The sequence below is a fragment of the Paramormyrops kingsleyae genome, chromosome 21, assembly GCF_048594095.1.
Source record: "Paramormyrops kingsleyae isolate MSU_618 chromosome 21, PKINGS_0.4, whole genome shotgun sequence".
Classification (NCBI taxonomy): domain Eukaryota; kingdom Metazoa; phylum Chordata; class Actinopteri; order Osteoglossiformes; family Mormyridae; genus Paramormyrops; species Paramormyrops kingsleyae.
In genome coordinates this window covers 14,150,041-14,169,447 of record NC_132817.1, presented here as the reverse complement: position 1 = coordinate 14,169,447, position 19,407 = coordinate 14,150,041, and the positions used below count along the sequence as shown (strand labels likewise).

The following is a 19,407-nucleotide window of genomic DNA, read 5'->3' as shown; positions in this document are numbered from 1 at the left end:
ATACAAGTATTATGGTGTTGTTATAGAGGGTGGGGGCATATGCCCCCCAGTAGTTAATTTGGATTCATTCACTCAGTAAATAATTTTTTGTATTTAAATGAAGTTGTGTCACCCCCAATATCAAACTCTCTCCTACGCAGTTGGTTACAGATCTTACTGCTGGAGGCTTCATAGAAGTGTACAGGTGCCTGATCTTCTCTCGTCATCAAGTCCATCTCCAGACTCGCATCGATTCGGGTCATTCAGCTCATCGAAGAGTCCAGTTTCTATCATTTCATTCTGCCAGGCAATGGCCACAGCTCCTGTGCTGAACTCCTTGAAGAATTTTTCATCCTTGGCGTCGAATTCAATCCCCTTGATCTCTGAGAAGTCGATAATGTCGCTGGTGTCCTTGGCGTACACCACATTGGGCTTTGGCACCCAAGGGGGGCCAATCAGGCCCGCTTCCAGGCGAGGGAAGTTGATGGACTTGAAAAATGCATGCTTCCGTGGATCGTCACCCCTGAAGGAGACAGACAAACCCTGGTATCAAGACCATCAATGACACTCAAGCATATATACCCACTGAGCACTTCATTAAGAACAATATACTAAACTCATACTATACTATACTAAAAAGTGTTGGAGAAAGTTTTATAGTGGGCGGACAAAACCTAATGATTTAAATTTCAATGGTCTGTTGAGGGGATGAATGAATCCAAATTAAATATTGTGGGGGTACACATCCTCGTCGAGTTCTACACACCTGGGTGGGGCCTCCCTTTACTGTTAAAACAGCCTCAGTTCATCATAGTCTTAATTCAATTGGGATTTTGGTCCATGCTGACATGATTGCATCATGCAATTTCTGCAGATTTGTCAGCTGCCCATTCATGCTATGAATCTTGTTGTACCATAACCCAAAGTGTTCTGTTGGATCCAGATCCGGTGACTGGGAAGGTCACTGAAGAATACTGAACTCATTGTCATGTTCATGAAACCAGTTTGGGAAGACTTTTGGGGAACACTTTGCTTGACGGGGCACAAGTAACCGAGTTACTACTCAAGTACAAATCATGAACAAAAATAGTAACTGCATGAAATACATGAACCGTTATGATTGATTAATGATGAACGAACATGGGATCAGTACATAACATATTGGTTAATTAATACATTAAGTAAAGTTATACCACTGCATTATTTATGCCTTTGCTGTTTATTTGCTGTAAATAGTTGTTAGAAGATGAGTAAATTGTACACATGAAGGGATGCAACAATACTCAGGTTGTGGCTTTCCAACAATGACTGATTGGTATTAATGGGCCTGAAGTGTGTCATGAAAAGATTCCCCCACCCATTACATGTGCACCACTTGGATTATTGGCACAAGGCAGGTAGGATCAATGGATTCATGCTGTTTACATCAATTTCTGACCCAACCAGAGATATTTCTCTGCTGGCCACATTTGTTCAAGGTGGTTATCTGAGCTAGCATTGCCTTCCTGTCAGCCTGAACCAGTCTGACTGTTCTCCTCTGATCTGTCTCATCAATAAGGTGTTTCCGTTTGCAGAGCTGCCGGTCACTGGGGTAAACTGTAGAGACCATTGTGTGCGAAAATCCTAAGAGATCAGCAGTTAAAGAAACATTCAAACTGGGCCGTTTGGCACCAACAGGCGTTCCTTGTTCAAAGTCACTGAGATCACATTTTTCCTCCATTCTGGTGCTTGATATGACCTTCACCTGAAGTTCCTGACCTGCATCTGCTGTTTGATTGTGTGAATAAATGTGATAATAATAAAGTTCTCAGTGAATATATATATTTATACAAAATAATCCACATGCCCAGGATGCAAATTAGAAAACTGGCTACTCACTTGCAGCCGAGACGATCGTCAATGTTCTTCTTCAGGAACAGGTTTATGATGTCTTTGGTGACATCATCAAAGCCCTTGTGCTCAAACTTGACCTCATCTTCACAGATGCGTTTTTGGATGTCATCCTTAGACATTTTCCTTGTCTCGGGCCCCCTAAAGGGTGTGTAGGCTGCCACCATCTCATAAATACTACATCCCAGTGCCCACCAGTCCACTGAAGTACGGTACGGGATCTCCTTCAGGATCTCCGGGGCCATGTATGCACCGGTGCCAGCCTACACACAGCGGACAGAATGGGGCGTCACATTAACATTCCGTTTACATTTACATACTTAAATCCAAAGTGATGTACAAGTGAGGAAAATAGAACATTACAAACATATATGCTGTCCAGAAGTGAACTAAGCATAAGTGCGGCTAGACTGAGCTTCCAGTGATTGCCCATCTTCAGGGGCACCTGCGACGAACTTTAGGAAGGTGGTGAATGACAGACAAAAGTGAAATCCATACACCCAAATAAAAACTATCCTTTGAAAGCAACTTTGTTTGATCAACCCCTTTGGACTAAATAAATGTATCTTCAGCACTGCTCTTCCTGCACTGCAGTGAGGGTGATGACACTGTAGAAGAGACAATTTGTCATGGGCTCCATTTCCGGTTCAGCTGTGTGTTATCGTATTTATTTTATGTAACTGTGGGGCTTTGTAGTGCTCCTGATTGAACCCTTACTTCAGTCAGTGAATCAGCTTAATTTTAATCCTACCTGTAAAGTCAGGTGTCATGTAGCTGCCTAACAGCAACAAAACACACTTTCTGCATACAAAAAGAATTCTAGTTCACAACACTGCCGCTTGAATCAAACCACTCCCACCAACAACAATACCCCGGCTAGCTGTACAACTGCAATAGCACTTAGCTATAGCTGTTACCTCGTACTTATGCTTAAGCCTAGAACTCGGAAGACTAAGAAACCACTAGATACACCGCTAATAGTCGACCGTAATAGTAAACTCAATTAATTTCGATAAAGAAGTCATTAAGGCTACATAAAATCAACGTCATGCCCCAAAGTCTCGGGTCACATTCTCTCTCCCCAGTTAACAACCGTGATATGACTGATGTAACAGACATTTGTCTCCTTGTCATGTACCACACCGAGAGACACACGTACTTACATATAAACAGAAGCAAGCACACACACACACACACACACACACACATTGTCTTGCCTAATGAGGGCTGTCTGATCAGATCTAGATTACCATAAGGCCCCTTAAGTAAGAGGATTTGAGATCGGAAAGCCAGCTCTTGGCATCCCCTGTGACATGTTTCTACTTACAGCACAAATCATGGCACAGCCAAAGATACGCTTCCTATTTACTGGCAAAATGTAGACAGCTACTCCTGAGAAAGCATTCCGCATACGTTATGGTTAGAGAACATGCTGTCCCTGAACAGGCGTGTTGGGAAGAGCAGTGCCCTTTAATATAAGCTGCATCTTTCACCTTTTCAGCACCTGATTGGCAGTAATTTTACTTCCCCACTTCCCCTTTCTCCCCAAATTAAAATGCGACATTAGCACCTTTTTTCATGAAGCTCTTCCTGGCTGTGCTTTGCATACATATGTGCCGTGGAAATGAAGATACAATATTGTAATGGTTTAGGGGACTCCATTTGTCCGGCAATTTCCATTGAGAAAATATCAGTACGTGTGTGGTCAACCAGAAGGGGTTTCAGCTGGCTAAGTAAGAACAACCTATAATTGGACAGGCTTTAGCACCTTACTGGAATCATTTCAGTTACGTAAAGCACCTTCTATGATTGAAAGACAGAAAAGGTGAGATCACACAGTAAGCTACCTGAAGACTCCGCCATTCTGCTCAGGGAAACCAAAGAATCACCCAGAATTAGTACTATGCCACTCTGGCCTAGAACCAGGGTCTAGAACCATCAACCTCGACACAGAGAAACAGTGATGGAATTTTCCACAGCTATAAGGTGGGGGATGGTTCTATGGGGAAACACAGACATCATCTTTCCCCTTTTTGTTGTCATCACTGTCATCACGTTACTTCTGTAACGTTTGCCCCCCCTTGCTGATCCCACGAGTGCTGGAGGGCTGGAGCACCCACAGGAAGGATCGAATGCCTATGCTGTAAAAGCTGTAATGTGATTGGCCAGCTTCCCTAGGTGCCAGAGCCTGGACCGCATTCTTCAGAGGGCTCGTTAATTGCGCTAGCTTTCTTCACGTGTTGAATATCAGACTGGTTATCCCAGTAGACCTACCCTTAAATGATAAATGGACAAATTTGTCATTATAAACCCAAACTCAAGTGAAAGCAACACCAATGTTGCCTCACCCAGCATTGTCATAAATAAGTGTCATTATTTGCTGCATTATTCGGCTATGTTCTGTTTATGTGATAATGTGCCTTTCCTTGGAGTGTAATGCCGACCAAGTCTCTGATCTCTTGACTTCTTTTCACTGTTTATTTCCGGTTGCTAGTGGTTACATTTGAATAAGTTAAAATGTATAGGTCTGGTGTGTGTTATTAGAATTTAATGGTCATTGTTGACACACCACAGCACACAACAATGAAATGTATCCTCTGCATTTAACCCATATGTGACAATGTGACATAGCAGGGGGCAGCTAATTCAATGTCCAGGGAGCAGTGCTTGCTGGTTGGAGATTCGAACCTGCAATCTTTCAGTTACAAGTGTCCTTCCCTAACCATCAAGCCACCAATGCCCACTAATTCCCATTTAGAGCACCCACTGACAGAAAGATAAATCGGCCCCTATGCCCCCCCGTGCCCAATCCCATGATTCACCTTCTGGGTGATCGTCTTTCCTGCAGGCACCTCCACGGCCAGCCCCAGGTCCGATAGCCGGCATTGGCCTTTGCTGTCCAGCAGAACGTTCTCTGGCTTCATGTCACGATACACAATGTTCATGGCGTGCAGGTGCAAGATACCAGTGGCGATTTGCGCCGTGTAATAAATGATTCGGTCCATTTCGATTCCTTTTTCTCCGATGTTGTAGATGTGGTACTTAAGGTCACCACCGTTCATGAGGCTCATGACCAGGCACAGGTGCGTCTTGGTTTCATAGGCATAAGCCAGGCTGACGATGAAAAGACTGTTCAGTTTCTCCAGAGTCTTCTTCTCTAACAAGGCCATTTTTTCTCCACGTTTCTTTTTCAAGCGCTTCTTATCCAGCTTTTTGCAAGCATACATCTGACCGGTGATTTTGACCTGTACAGCACACACCTGGACACATAATAGAAGTCTTAATTTAACAGTCCTCTTTCATAAATTTGATTCAAAAGCCACATACACAACACAGTAAAATTTAGTAACTGCTTCAAAATCTAGATATAAAATGATAATTACTCTTCTTGAAAATTTCAGATTTTCTCAATAAAAAAATTATGAAGAGCAAAATTGGAAATGGCTAGACATTTATCAGAAGTATCAGAGTTTTATCAGAAGTGTGCAAGATTTCTGGTCGCACTCACCTCTCCAAACCCTCCCTTGCCCAGGGTCCTGAATTCATAGAAGTACTTTTCAGTAATAGGCTGTCTTTCAAACTCCTTCCATTGAAGGAACTTGTCATAGAACAGACTAGCCTTGTAGTCCTGGAATGGCTTCCCCCTCAGGAATGCCCTGGTGGCCTCCTTCACCTTTCCTACCACCACCTCCTCAAACTCCTTCTCCGTCACAGCTTTACACTTATCTGACACCTCACCAGTCAGGTAGGATAAAAAGCTGCTGGACTCAGCCTTGCAGAACTTGTTGATGATGTTTTGCTTGGTTTTGTCTTTGGTATCCGCTTCTGCAAGTTCCCAGTCGTGTAGTTCGTCCAGGAATTCGGTGGCAAACACATACTCTGGGGTGGCAGTGACAAACTGCTGGAATAACCTCTTCCCGACCGGCTGCTTCTCGCACAGAGACTCGAAGTCCTTCTCGACAGCGTTGCGGGCAGTGACGCACAGATCGGGCTTGGGCAGCGACAGACTTCGCCGGCGCTTTCTCATCTCCCTGTCATCTCCACCCTGCGCCTTCAGGTAGGCCGTGTTGGCTACAAGGTTGTCTAGTGCCCCCATGTCACACATGATGGCCTCTCTACTCACTATACAGCTGTGGCTTGAAGGGTGTTTGACTTGCTTCAAGCCCACGGTGCGAATGAGCAGCTCCAACTCACTTACCTGGAGACCAAGACTCGCTGCACATCAAGTAATTACTCATTTAGGTACTAAATACCTCAGATGGATTTTCTCCTAAGCATCTTGTGTGATCTATTCATGGAAAGGGACTTATCAGAGGTTCCTTTTGTAAGAGGCTTTGGGTTACCTAAGTTAGCAGGGGGTAGAACATCAGTCAGTGTGGACACAGTGCCAAACCTAAGTAGTCCTAACATAAAAATCATTCACTGAATCATTCTATGCCTACCCAGTGCCCTGCAAGACATCCAGACTGATTTTCAAAATGAGGACCTTCTGCTAGCATAAGAACAGACGACTGCTTATAAGACTGGACGTTTGCTAAAGTTTAAGTTTTATCTGTGATCGGTGGCGTTGGAGGGAGTTTGACATCGCAATGGACACACATGCTAGTCACACCGTAAAAGAATGTGACATAAGAAAGATTTTAATATATTTTTAAAATCAAAAAGATTTCATTATTTAAAATAAGACTAACACCAATAAGAGTGCAGTTTCATAATTAACTTTAAAAAACATCCATAAGATAAAATGATTTTGTCTGACTACAGTCTTGGTCAGGTATAGGTTTCGCCCTCGTGCTCTGCATGCGCAGCAAATTGGCCTCATTAACACGACACTCATAATAAAAGGTAAGCAATGCACTTGTAATTTGTCTTTATTTCATCTGTATCATGACACAAACACCTTAAATAGCAAAAGGCCCCATTATGACTGCCGATCGCAAAAATTTTCCTATGTGATTTCATTCCAATATTTCTCAGCCCTTAAGATATCTGTTCTTCTGACCTTAACCAGACAGCACACATATGTTGAAATGACATTGATTCCATATCAGACAAAAAGGTTGAAACAACGTTGATCTTTGATCTTTCACTTTATATCAACACTGAATCAAGGTTTTGCCACCATCGATTTTTCGATATTGAAAATCTGACCAAAAATCAATTCAGTGTCAACGTTGATAATTTAACACTGACCGTAATTCAACACATTTAGCTATAATTCAACACTGAAATAACAGCATGAAGCTATCTGGGTACTGGCATGGTGAAAGTTTTATATGGTGTAGGTCAGTGGGGGGGAGGGACACACCCCTGGATGTAAATAAGTGTGTTTCAGAAGGATCCGAAGAGAGATGTTAGCCTTTTCAAATCAGTCTGTGTTTCTGGCTGGTAAGAGAATTACAGCCTATGGCCTGACAGGGAATGAGGGTCGGTTGGAACCTTGTTTCACAAACCGTTTCTTTCCAGAGAAGATATCAGCTTAAAGGATCGAACCTGGAAGCAGCCAGGAAGCTCTTCCTCCAGATCACATATATAGACATCTGGATGTGTGTATGTGAATTTCTTAGACAGAAACGCCCTTTGTTAAAATGGTCATTTAACATCCTGACTGGAAATGGCATTCTTTAAAAATTCATAAAAAGTAACTGATCTCAAATGTCAGTTTAACATGCATTACAGCAGCGAAGTCGCTCAACTGCTGTGGGAATATCGCCGTTCATCCAAACTGGCACTGAAACGAGCTGATCTTTGTCCTTCCATGCTTGAGGGCTGGACAGCCTGAGCGTAGCCTCACACACAGCATTCATTCCGGATACTATTCTTCACACTTTGTATTCCTATCTCCTATTGTTATTCTGTACAATGAGCTGGGGTTGCAACAGGCACGGCCTGGGTAAATGGATCATGTGCAACAGATTCATCTTGTGTGCTGCTTGGAACTTTAATACCGCCATCTACTGTTAAGAATCCTTGTTTAACTCATATAGTTTCCATTACATTAGGCAGGGGTACTATATTATTTTTCCCCAAGGCCCCAATTTCATCAGCCAAGCAAAGCTGTGGTCTGCAGGACTAAGGTTCCCCTGTGGAAGCATTTGCTAAGGGGGAGTGTGTTGGGGGGGTTGGGTAGCACAGTCTGATCCAAATTACAGTGCATTTCGAATTAGATGTGGACAGCAGTCTGCCATTTGAGTAACCCTGGCATAAGGAACTGACTAATGTGAATCAACTAACAATGTTATTAGGCTATATAATTACTTAACGTTTTACAGGTTTACTCATTCATACAGCTAAAAGGCTGCCGGGTACGATTCAGGTTTTCAGGTTCAAATACCTTTTATGTACAAACTGCAGAATCCTTCAGACAGCAGCCACATAGAAAAACATAAAGAAACACTGTCAGTTTTTGCAGTGTCAGTTTAAGAAGATGGCACCCCTCTTTATTACTCTGCACCCCCCCCAGTGCTATGAGCAACCTAGAGTATGCACTCCCACTGCAAAGCACCCTGTTCATGGCTTCGACCATTCATATGTGCTACGAGTACAGTCAGCAAGGACATCACACCCGACACGTTGCCCCAGACTTTTATTTAACACCAAAACATGCATCCAAAAGGTCAGGTTAACTTTAATTTTAACAGAAAGAAAACTGAATCATCCAGCAGATAAATAGTACAGTCCGTGAGGCCCTTCTCCAGAGCAGATCAACTTTGAGCAGAGGCACTGGACAGTTCTGCCTGCCTCCCGGAGACATGGTCATTTCCCAATCCTCTGGACTACCCAGTCCTGCTGGCACAGCGGGCACCGGTTGTTCTGCTTCACCCATAGAGACATGCAGCAATTGTGGAAGGAGTGGTTACACTCTCCCCATACCACTAAAAAGACAAAAAGAAAGACAGAGAAATTTCATCACACATGATTCTCCCCCGATTTACAGCTTCTGCACATCTACATGTACGCGAAGCGGAAACACTCACCGACACAGTCTTCCTGCTTGTTCTCCGCTTGGCAACGCAGACAAGCGTCTAAAAAAAGAACAGAGTTAACCGTTTTAAGGACCCGGCTCTGCCATTTCAGAACTGTAGACACATTAAACGAACCGCATAATGGCTACCGCACAGAGCAATGTGAGCAGCCGCCGTCCAAATCCTACATACCCATAACTTGCACCCTGCAGATGGCGCATGTGTCGCATTCCACGTCCCAGCTCCACATAGCCACGGCGTTCCACTTTTTCAAGGAGAACATCTTGTCTCCCCCGTGCTTTGACCCTGATCCCCCACTGTGGGATGAAACCAGAATCGGCTCGTCGCCTTCGTCCATGTCCGCCATCGTGCCGGACGTTTAGGTCCAGTCCCACCTCACCAGCTCCAACCACGGTAACCTGCTTTCATTGGTCCTCTACAATGATCGATAGGCGGAGAAAAGCTTACGCATGCGCAATATGTCACAGTGGATGTATATAAACGTGCGCATGACCGGAAACGTCTGCGTATGATTATTACGTAACGTAAACAATAATGCGAAAATATCTATCCAATCATGCCTTGGTTCTTGTACGGATGTGCGTTTCTTTAGTTCAGTTTGTTTTGGGTGTCTCATTGTCATTAGCGTTTTTGTTGTTCATGTTTATATATTTTGTAAGAGTTTATTTTAAAAGTCTCTCCGTTTTGACATTCACGTTCCCTTATCTCCATAATGAAAATAAAATGCTGGATAATGTAGGCTAGTTGTTATATTTCATAATATTTCATAGGAAACAAGTGACGACATAAAATGAGCACAAGATGGCGTTGAAATATCAGGTTAAACGACTTTATTTTCGGCATTAAAAACAAATATCAATTTAACAAATTTCTGGATTATATTAGTAGCTCTCGAATTGGTATTATATATTATGTAGGTCTCTTCTGCATGTTTTGGAAACGTAATGTCTTCAACATAAACGTTAAAACATTTACCGGTATAAATACGTACATCTGTAGGCGGGCCTGCCATAGATTAAAATAATCAAAAATTTAAAACAAAATCTACAAACAGTTATGTAATAATATTTTACCCTGTTCTTTTAATTTTCTTGAATTTGGTTTTGACTTGCTATGGAATGTAAACATAAGAAATTGTGTTTTCTTTCATTCTTCAAATTAGACTGAATCAAACATGCAATTACACTATTAACTATATCTTACCCATATAAACCTGGCATAATGGTATTAATGATTTTGTTAAATAACAATTATTAAATTGACCCATTGTTGTGCAAAAGAATTAATAAAAAAGTACAACTGTTAACCAATTGCATGTTTTGTCTTTGATAATAAAAGCATACAAAAATAAAAACATCTTAGAAAACACATCGGCATCCTTTAGCCAGACTTTGTTTCTTCCGTATGCTAAAACATGAGGCCTTTCCTGGTAGGTCTTCCTGTTGGATGAGGGGCCATATTTCTCAGCTCAGGAGGTACCTGTGGGAGTAACTCTTCATTTAGCCGACTCCATTAGGGATGGAGAAGTAGACATTGAATTCCACTCTGGCCTACTGACATGGTGCGTACAGCAAAGAGAGAAAGGGCTTTTGCAGCGCTCACATTTGAATGTTGTCTGCTGGACACATTCCGTACTCCCTGCTGGGTCACACAAAGACGATAAGCTATGCTTCATGCTGGTGCTCTTCTCTGTTTGATCTTCTACAGACATGGGGTCTGAAGTTACCTCTGGATTCTTGAGGCCTCCATGCTGGGTTTTTGCCCTCTTTCCTGACTTCATGCTGTTCATCTTCTTTTTAGGTTTGTAGGAATAATAGGGGCGCCATAGTGTGTCGCGATAAGTCAGGTCATCGTATGTTTCTGTTTCTGTTATGTATGTTGCATTAGTCCTCTGCCGTGAACTCATCCTACCTACTGTCTGCCTTCTGGGATCTCTGTGATGTTCCTCCACAGGACTTCTGCAGGCCCTCTTCTTCTTTCTGGGGAACAAGGAAGAACCTTTTATTCTGCGACGCACAATTGCCTCACTTCCGATTTTCACTGTGATCTGGCAGAGTGGGGGAACCTTGCTATCAACCCCAGGACCTGCACACGCGGGTTTGGCAATGTAGGTCACAGCCTTGCCTTTGTGTGTGGAAGGTTGCCCTAACCTGTTTCCCTCTGACCAGTCTGGTAAACTATCCCTACCACCAGCACTGCTACTGTTGCTTCCTGTTGCTGTGCAAGCCATCCCAGAAGACTGTGAGGGGCCTTCAGCATGAGACTTTTGGATCTCTGTGGTTTTGAGATCTGTCTGCGAGTTCCCTTCTACTATGGGAAAAAATGGTTGAACTGGGGCAGCCACCTTTGGAGTGGCCATGAAAGTCATCGGCATGGAGAACAACGACCGTCCGACACCGACGCTGCCGCTGTTGATCAAGCTGCTGTCCTCCGAGGCAGCTGGAGAGAAGCCGGAGCTTGAGTGGGTAGGTGACGTCTGATCACGGCATTCAGCCATTTCTAACACGGTCCGGCTGTACGTGTTACGCCTCTTCCTGAACGTCATAGGCAGGAGTCTGTAGAGCTTGATGGGATATGCACCGGAACTGAAGCTGCTGTTGGGCGACTTTCTGTTCAGCAGCATCTGGGAGTCAATCCCATGGAAGGTCTTCTGATGGTTCTTCAGGATGTAGTAGGTCATGAAGGTCTCCAAGCAGAAGATGCACTGGTAGCGCCGCTCCCCCGTGTGCCAGATCTCGTGCTTGCTGCGGTACTCGGCCAGGGCAAACACTTTGTTGCAGTAGTGACACGGGTACATCCTACGCCAGGAGTGGACGTTCTCATGCCTCTTCAGGCTGGAGAGGGTCACATAGGTGCGTTTACACACGCTGCAAGGAAATGTTCTCCTCTGTGCTTGTCCTGGTCGGGGAGCTCTCAGATCTGTCAAAGGTGCAAGAAGGTTTTGGAGACGAGAAGGCTCTGAAGGCATCTCATCCTTTTCCACGGTCAGCGTCGTGCTGCTGCCGAGACTGTCCTTGGCTAAAGACTTCAGGGCTTGCTGGCACACCTGCTCGTGGCTGCGCAGCCGCTTTAAGTGTATGAATTTCCGATAGCAAAACCTGCAGAACAAGCGGCTCCTGAACCTACTTGTGCAGAACGGCGGGTGGGTGCGGGGGGCAGGGTCTCCGTTGGCTACGTGGAGGTGAAGCTGGCTATTTGGGCTGGAAGACGGTGCTGCTGGACTCGAGCTTACTCTCTTCCTGACCAGAGGAAGCTCAGAGCATGTGTTGCTCTGGCCTTTGCAGTTTGAGAAAGATGGAGAGGACAAGGGGGAAGGGGTTACAACTGCAGTACTACTCTGGCTGTTGGAGTCCGACGAGGATGAGGCTGGCACCGAGATGCCCGTTGCTTTTTCTGCGACGTTGCGGCTACAGATGGGCACACTGCAGCGTTGGCTGGCTGGCGGAGAGGATAGTTCCATGGCCTTTTGACCCTCCTTCACACCACTGGGTTGACTGTGCGGGGCCAGCCGGCGGACTGGGCTTAGTGCGTACGAGTGGTCTACCAGGATCTGCAGGGAACCACTTTGGGGAACAGTCATGTTCAAGCAGCGGGCAGTGCTATGACCAGACTGCCTCTTCCCATCATTCTTTATTTGGAGGGAAGATATCGGGTTGCTGCCAGCTCCCCCCTCTGTGATGGAAAAGGCATTAGTGATCCTTGGACCACTGCCAGAATCCAGTACCTCCTGTTTCATCATATGTGGGCCTGGGGGTGGCTGTGTCCACATGGGACTGGTTGCCCGGGTGGGACCAGTGGAACTGGAGCTCTCTTGCACCCGCAACTTCTCCAGGAAGGGGATGCCCAGCCTTTTACCAGCTGCCACCAAGGACTGGAAGCCTTCATTGTCGAGAGGAGCCACTGTGGAACTGTATATGAAGTTGAGAATGGAGGCAAACACTTCAGACTTAAGGTCCAGCAACTCAAACACTTGGGTAGCTGGCCCAAGCGCCTTTGTGGAAGCGAAAGCATTCTGGAAATACCCGCTGGAGGCCGCCAACACATTTCTGTGGGCCTTGAACTTCACGTCTTCCACCACGATGGTGATGTCACAGAACAAGCCTCTTGTGCGCTGCTCGCTCAGGGAACTGAGGAGACACTGGCTGTGCGTGCTGTCCATTAGGCCTGCCATGCTTTGGGAGACTAGCGCCATCTGCAGGGGGAAGACAAATGAAAAGCATTCCATTGTAGTTCGAATCAGCTGCAGGTATCCATTAACTGTACTGTAAAATGTGCACTGTTTGGGGCGCTCCAAGGACCAAGTTGAGAAACGCTGCTCCAGAATAGTGTGATCAATACTCAAATCACATACTACATCAGAAGCACAGGGACTCGTCTGCTTTATTTTTAGGTCAAGTTTAAGCTAGAAACCTATTTACTGAAACCACACACCTGTGTCACCGCGACCTCTGACAATGGACTATTTGAATAATGAATCAACAGCTTCCTTTGTACTGGGTGCAGAATTTCCTTCAGGATTATAACCTAGTCCATGTTTTCAGATGCTGCAGGGGGCAGATAGTTCCTTGAATGGGTAAGATTGGATGCTATCATACACTGTTTGCCTGTTTGCACTGACATAATATCTAACAAACAAAGACTTTGTAGGGTGAGTCAATCTGACTGCACATTGTGAGTTTTTTTATGTATCACGCAGATGCAAAGACAATGGAGAGAAGCCACATATCCTACTGAGAAGGCAAGCTGCTGGATCATTTTATTTTTAAAAAAAAAGTGACTTCCCCTGCTTGAGCATGCCCTAGCTCTGGTGACAGCTTTGTGCTCCAGCTCTTACAGCAAACAGGAGGTCCACTTATGTGATGCCAAGGCCAGATCTGTGAGTACTTCAGCCTGAATCAGACCGGAAATAGTGATAAAACAGGCAGAGCAGGATTAACGCTATTCCTCATGCTGGTGGTGATGGGCGAGTCAAGTTACTACTGTCACGCACACTGATGACGGTGAGCTGGTGAGGCTAATGCTATCACGCACACTGATGACGGTCAGCTGGTGAGGCTAATGCTATCACGCACACTGATGATGGTGAGCCGGTGAGGCTAATGTTATCACGCACGCAGATGACAGTGAGACGGTCAGGCTAATGCTATCACACACTGATGATGGTTAATTGGTCAGGCAATTGCCATCAAGCACGATGATGAGGGTAAGATGGTCAGGCCATCTTATCATGCACACTGATGATGATGATGGTCAGGTTAATATTATCATATACACATGCTGATTGTCAAGCTAATGCTATCACGCACACTGATGTTGGTGGCCAGGCTAATGCTATCACGCACGCTGATGATGATGGTCAGGCTACCGTTATCATGTGCCCTGCTCCTGGCCAGATTAGTGCTGTCTCTCGAGGCCAAGGATCCTTCTTTGGCCGGCTCGACAGATGTAATTCGGCTGTGTCTGAAGCATAGGACTGAGGACACACCAACACGCGGAAACCAGAGATAAAGCTACAGTTAGACACAAGCACGCAGGCACAAACATGCTCATAAAAACACACCATTCTTTCTGTATTTACCCACCGAGTGCAGCACCCAGGGCTGACTGTTGTGTAACAGGAAAAGCGCTGCGTGTTCCCGGCCTGTCTGACAGGAGGAGGGGTGTTTCTTACCGTTTCCCCCCCGGCCTGTGGTTGTCTGCTGGGGCAGTGCGCTGTGCTGTGCTGGGCTGTCTGTCACTGGGCCCTGCCGCGTCACAAAGCCCTCCCACAAGAGGAAAGGGGGTGGGGCAGAAGCAGGAAAGCAGTGCAAAGAGAGAAAGTGGGAGGGCTGCCAGCCAAAGCAGGCACCGCGCGATGCTGGGAGTTGGCCCACTGGCCTGTGCTTCATCGCCCTCTAGAGGTTCACTGCAGCATAATCCTCCATAATCTCATTTTCAGATCTGTGGTCTACCAACTGCACCTGTGGTTCTGTGGGTAGAGACCTGCTGATGTCACCAGGCAGATTTTTCAGACTCAAAGCCACTTCACAATTTATTGTCCGATATTATTCTTTTTTCCATAAATAAGATAACTGAGTCAAAGCACGAAAACTACCACAGACCTTAAATGAAAAGCTTGATGTGAAACGAGGAAGGATTGCAGGAAAAACACATGCATCAAGTAAGAACAGCATTAGAGTAGCACAAGAGAGACACTACAATAATAAAGGAACCATAACAAAAGTAATTATACTATAAGGACTATACAGGAATACGGAATATATAAAAGGATATCACAAGAGTAATAATACAAGGACAGTGCAGTACTAAAAGAAGCCTTACAAGAGTACTAATATAAGCACAATATAATAATAAAGGAACTTCACAAGGATAGTGCAGTAATAATGGAACCATCACTAGAGTAATAATGTAAGGCCAATTCAGTAATAAAGTAAAATATGAAGGAGTGTACAGTAATAAAGTGACCATTATCAAGCACAAGGATAATGCAGTAGGGCAGCATAAGAGTACTGTGAGTACAGTATGGCAATAAAGGTACTAGGGGCGAGAAGAGTAAGAACAATGTAAACGCATGGCAACAAAGCATTAACTAATGGTAAAAAGAGCTGTATATATAAAATTGACATTTCAGAGTTCACTCAGTAAAGCCTAGTTGTGGACCATCAAATTGAATAAAACAAAATACTCAAAACAAGACAATTTATTAGAATAATTTCTGCAGTAGCTCCATAGGTTTGTTGTTTGGGATGAAAAGCCTCAGATTTGCAAATTGTTCCCCATGCTGTTGCCCATGTTGATTCCCATGTTGTTGCCCATGTTGATTCCCATGTTGTTGCCCATGTTGATTCCCATGCTGTTGTCCCCATTGTCATCCATGCTCATGTCCATGTTGCTGCTCTTGCTGCATCTCTGAGTCCAACATGGGAAGAAGCGCGGAAGCTGGGTCCTGATCTCCTGGCATCGCAGACCGTAGACGACGGGACTGACTGACTGAGCCAAGGAAAAGACCACAAATACAACCAGTGCGCCGACCAGACCCAGCCTGAGTCTGGCGATGATAAGCATGCCGGGCAGGATGTGCAGGCTGATCTGTAGGCCGTGGATGAGGATGGTGCGGCAGCCCCTGGAGTTGGCGTCAGAGAAGTGTCCCGCCCGGCGACCCTCCTTATAAATGAGAACGTAACTGAGCATGATGAGCAAAGTGAGCAGTCCAAGCAGCACTGCAGCACTCAGCAGTGAGGCCCAGCCCTCCATGGGTGTGTGGCAGGCGGGGTCCAGCTCGGTGAGGTATCCCTCCTGGGCCTCAGCGCAGGCCATGCCCGTGAACACCACTGGGCTGAGCAAGGCCAGCAGCCAGGCGCCCATTATGGCCTTGTTCTTCACGGTGTGGACAATCTCTCGGTAACGCAGTGGCCAGCACACACACAGGCAGATGTTCAGAGCCATCAGGGTGAGCGTTAGCATCAGGCCGCGGGCTAGCGCCACCTGCGAGCCGAACAGCAGCCAGCACACGATACGGGGCATGGCCATGTGCAGGGACAGCATCGTGTGCAGCAGTGCTCCCGTCACGTTGAAGCCAGATATGCAGAAGCAGTGCTGGCACAGCAGGACATAATGTAGCTTGTTCCTCAGCCTAGGCGTCCTGTGCACTATGGTCACCACCATATAGCTGAAGACAGTGGTGGTGATGAAGCTCCCCCAGTGGATGCCTGCTTTCACTTTATCTAGCAGACGCACATTCTGCTCCAGGCTACTAGACACGTTCATAGTCCCTGAGGAGAACAGACAGCAAACACCACAGTTTAGCCTTTCAACCTTACGTTTCTGGTAACCCTACATTACAATTAGCTACGTTGTTACATTTAGCGTTATGTTTCTTAGCGTTACATTCAGTCTTACGTTATGAATAGAATTGTGCTGCATTTAGCCTTGCATTGCTAATACCTTTGCTTTACACTTACCCTTACATTACTACAAAACTTGTGTTACATTTAACCGTAAAATTGCTAATAACCTTGTGTTACACTTGGCCTTACGCTACCATCAGCCATGTTAGTACATTTAGCGTTTCTAGCACCCTAGTGTTACATTTAGCCTTACATTGCTAATAACTTTCGCCGTTACATTTATCATTATCTCACTTTATGCAGGGTTGCCAACTTTGGTCAGTTGGCTGGTGTGAGCTTTCCAGTTCGAGACAAGTCTGCATGCCCATGCACACGCATTTACATGTATGCAGCAGTTTTATTACCTTGTAAATAATCTGTAGGGTTTGCAAAGTACCCCAACACTTTTGATGTTGCTAATTTTAGGTTTATAATGGAATAATATAGATTTGCCGTAAATTTGAAAGTGTTATGCCGGATGTATGACAGTTGGCAACCCTGCTTCATTTAACTATGTGCTTCATTTTCTGTGCGTTTGCTTTTTTTGATTCTTCCCTTCCATGCCAACCCAAGAGGGATGAGCACCCAAGGCTAGCACATGTGTTTCAATCGGCATCTTATCACTCTGTGAGCTGTAAGCTTCACTGAGAGACATTGCAAGCTTGGAGGAGAGCACGATTCAATTCACCTTACATCCCATAGGTATATAAAACAGTCTTTGGCCAAAAATACCCAATATACCTGCATGAAACAGAGCCATAGACATACCTCTGAGCGTCTCAGTTGATCCACAACTTACCTGTCAGCCGCTTTGAGAATGGATAGCTGAGGCCTCACAACGTTTATCACCTTTCTGTGGGCGGCACACGGGTTACTCAAAGCTCGCCAAACAACAGGCACGGTCTGTGCTCATGTCTACTGCTGCCAGGCTATGAATATTGAAAATGACACACAAACAGCCAGCTTTATAGTGTATTTTTTTTTATATAATACCATATAGGTTTTACAAAGTAGTGTTAATAGCAACAAAACAGAAGAATGGTGTGTAATTAAAATAATTATCAGCAATTATCCATCCATGCATCTCATAACTGTTATTGTGGTTTGGGTATCAGGGCTATTAGCAATTAGCAACATAGAAATCTTTCTTAACACCACTGCTTACAATTGCTCTTTGAGTTTCCTGCTTCTCTCCAGGCCGTCATCAGCGTCTCTACACCCCATTATTCATCTCCTTACTGGCCTGTTTGTATAAAAACACAAACAGTCTAGTGCTTCTTAAGACTGCAGTTCTAAAGCTGTCTCACCTTCTGATAAGTGTCAACCTCACTTTGCCCGTGTCAGTGGGCCAGGTCACATATCCGTGCACGAAGACCTGGCTTTAGGTTTCATTTTTGGATATGTCTGCCATAATAGGTGAACTTATACTTAATCAGGTTGATTATAATTACTCAGCTTTTATTGTGTGCATTACAGTAATTATGTACTCAGCTTACTCCTGTAATTTTGTGCAGAAAAATCGGAACTACATTTCATTTTTCAGAATGAGCCGAGTTTGAGGTTTTCCCATGACATATCTCTTTTAACTGCGTCCAATATACAGCATTATGTAGACATATTCATAGCTGGCTAAATGTCTTTGTGGACATTCTTCCAGCAAGGGGAGATGTAAAGTGGTAGGCTGCTTTCTTGGTGTGCAAGGCAAGTACGGACAATTCCTCCTGGCCCTGCTGAATACTTATGGCTTTTCACAGCCCTGTAAAATACCCACAATCCCTCATTCTCCTGTTCAATACCCATGAATTCTCATGGTTATGCTGGATAACCCATGATTCCTCGTGACCTTGCTGACTACCTGTGATCCCTCATGGCCCTGCTGTATATCCATGATTCATCATGGCTGAATAAGCACATTTCGGGCCTCCAAGATTCACATGGGAATCAAATTACATATTAGCATGTTCAGGCAAGCTAACCAGTGCCTTGGTTTCAAGTCCCAGTCTGTCTAATCTCACCGGCGGCACATGTTTCGTCTTAGAAAACGTCATAAATCATATTTTTGAAAGTCATATTATTCATCTCATCGGTGTTTATTAAATCTGGAATCATCATAAACGTGGTTTTCAGGCAAGACCCTCTCAATATGGCAATACATCCAAAAGCAGAATAGCGAACTCTCATGCATCTGACGTGACGCTCACGCTTTCAGACTCTCATGCAAGAACTCTGACGGCAAATCTATATTATTTCATTATAAACCTAAAATTAGCTTCGTCAAAAGCGTGGTGGTAGTCTGCAATCCCTACAGACTATTTACAAGGTAATAAAACTGTTACGCAAATGAAAATGCATGGACATGCGTGTGCAGACTTGTCTCAAATTGAAAATCTCACTGCAGCCAGCTGACCAAAGTTGGCAACCCTGCGAAAGACATCTATTCATCAAGTTCTGCTGAGCCGTCTTTGATGTTTAAAACCTTCACTCGTCTATGACAAATGTGGGGGGGGGGGGGGGGGGGGGTGAAGATTTCTGTTCAAATTGATGTGCAGCATTTTGTCAGTCAAGCCATCACTCACAAAGTATAAAGTTACGAGGAATAAATTTATGGAGAAACAAATGCTGCAGTCACTCGGGCCCTTGGGAGTAAATGAATTCTTTGGTATGGT

General features: G+C 44.8%; 3 protein-coding genes across 7 annotated transcripts; all 3 read right to left on the bottom strand.

Annotated features, from left to right (window-relative positions):
* Positions 1-78: 78 nt before the first annotated feature.
* On the bottom strand, positions 79-5,974 carry grk7a (G protein-coupled receptor kinase 7a). Its single transcript, XM_023798103.2, has 4 exons — positions 5,378-5,974; positions 4,692-5,129; positions 1,858-2,132; positions 79-502 (listed from the first exon to the last, which is right to left on the bottom strand). The coding sequence occupies exons 1-4, from the start codon at positions 5,972-5,974 to the stop codon at positions 169-171; spliced, it is 1,644 nt and encodes a 547-aa protein (XP_023653871.2). The 3' UTR covers positions 79-168.
* Positions 5,975-8,438: 2,464 nt separating this feature from the next.
* rnf7 (ring finger protein 7) lies at positions 8,439-9,285 on the bottom strand. Its single transcript, XM_023798127.2, has 3 exons — positions 9,027-9,285; positions 8,847-8,894; positions 8,439-8,744 (listed from the first exon to the last, which is right to left on the bottom strand). The coding sequence occupies exons 1-3, from the start codon at positions 9,199-9,201 to the stop codon at positions 8,626-8,628; spliced, it is 342 nt and encodes a 113-aa protein (XP_023653895.1). The 5' UTR covers positions 9,202-9,285; the 3' UTR covers positions 8,439-8,625.
* A 385-nt stretch (positions 9,286-9,670) lies between these two features.
* LOC111836634 (zinc finger and BTB domain-containing protein 38-like) lies at positions 9,671-14,745 on the bottom strand. Of its 5 annotated transcripts, XM_023798096.2 has the most exons (4): positions 14,438-14,745; positions 14,221-14,328; positions 12,878-13,047; positions 9,671-12,763 (listed from the first exon to the last, which is right to left on the bottom strand). In XM_023798096.2, the coding sequence occupies exons 1-4, from the start codon at positions 14,741-14,743 to the stop codon at positions 10,351-10,353; spliced, it is 2,997 nt and encodes a 998-aa protein (XP_023653864.2). In that variant the 5' UTR covers positions 14,744-14,745; the 3' UTR covers positions 9,671-10,350. The 5 variants fall into 5 exon arrangements, with proteins under 5 accessions (XP_023653864.2, XP_023653861.2, XP_023653865.2 ...); XM_023798093.2 differs by having other exon boundaries at positions 9,671-13,047; XM_023798097.2 differs by having other exon boundaries at positions 9,671-13,047; positions 14,527-14,581.
* Between the last annotated feature and the right edge of the window lie 4,662 nt (positions 14,746-19,407).

Bases quoted from the DNA above. Each gene is read 5' to 3' on its own strand.
- grk7a (XM_023798103.2), bottom strand. From the start codon at position 5,974: ATGTGTGACATGGGGGCACTAGACAACCTTGTAGCCAACACGGCCTAC. The intron at 2,133-4,691 runs GTGAATCATGGG...CGCTGTGTGTAG, and splicing joins GAAAGACGATCACCCAGAAG to GCTGGCACCGGTGCATACAT. The intron at 503-1,857 runs GTGAGTAGCCAG...TGTCTCCTTCAG, and splicing joins GACGATCGTCTCGGCTGCAA to GGGTGACGATCCACGGAAGC.
- rnf7 (XM_023798127.2), bottom strand. From the start codon at position 9,201: ATGGCGGACATGGACGAAGGCGACGAGCCGATTCTGGTTTCATCCCAC. The intron at 8,895-9,026 runs GTATGTAGGATT...TTCTTTTTTTAG, and splicing joins CTGCAGGGTGCAAGTTATGG to ACGCTTGTCTGCGTTGCCAA. The intron at 8,745-8,846 runs GTGAGTGTTTCC...TTGTCTTTTTAG, and splicing joins CAAGCAGGAAGACTGTGTCG to TGGTATGGGGAGAGTGTAAC.
- LOC111836634 (XM_023798093.2), bottom strand. From the start codon at position 14,743: ATGAAGCACAGGCCAGTGGGCCAACTCCCAGCATCGCGCGGTGCCTGC. The intron at 14,329-14,437 runs GTGGGTAAATAC...GTGTGTCCTCAG, and splicing joins AGCCCTGGGTGCTGCACTCG to TCCTATGCTTCAGACACAGC. The intron at 13,048-14,220 runs GTAGCCTGACCA...TTCCCCCTGCAG, and splicing joins GAGCAGGGCACATGATAACG to ATGGCGCTAGTCTCCCAAAG.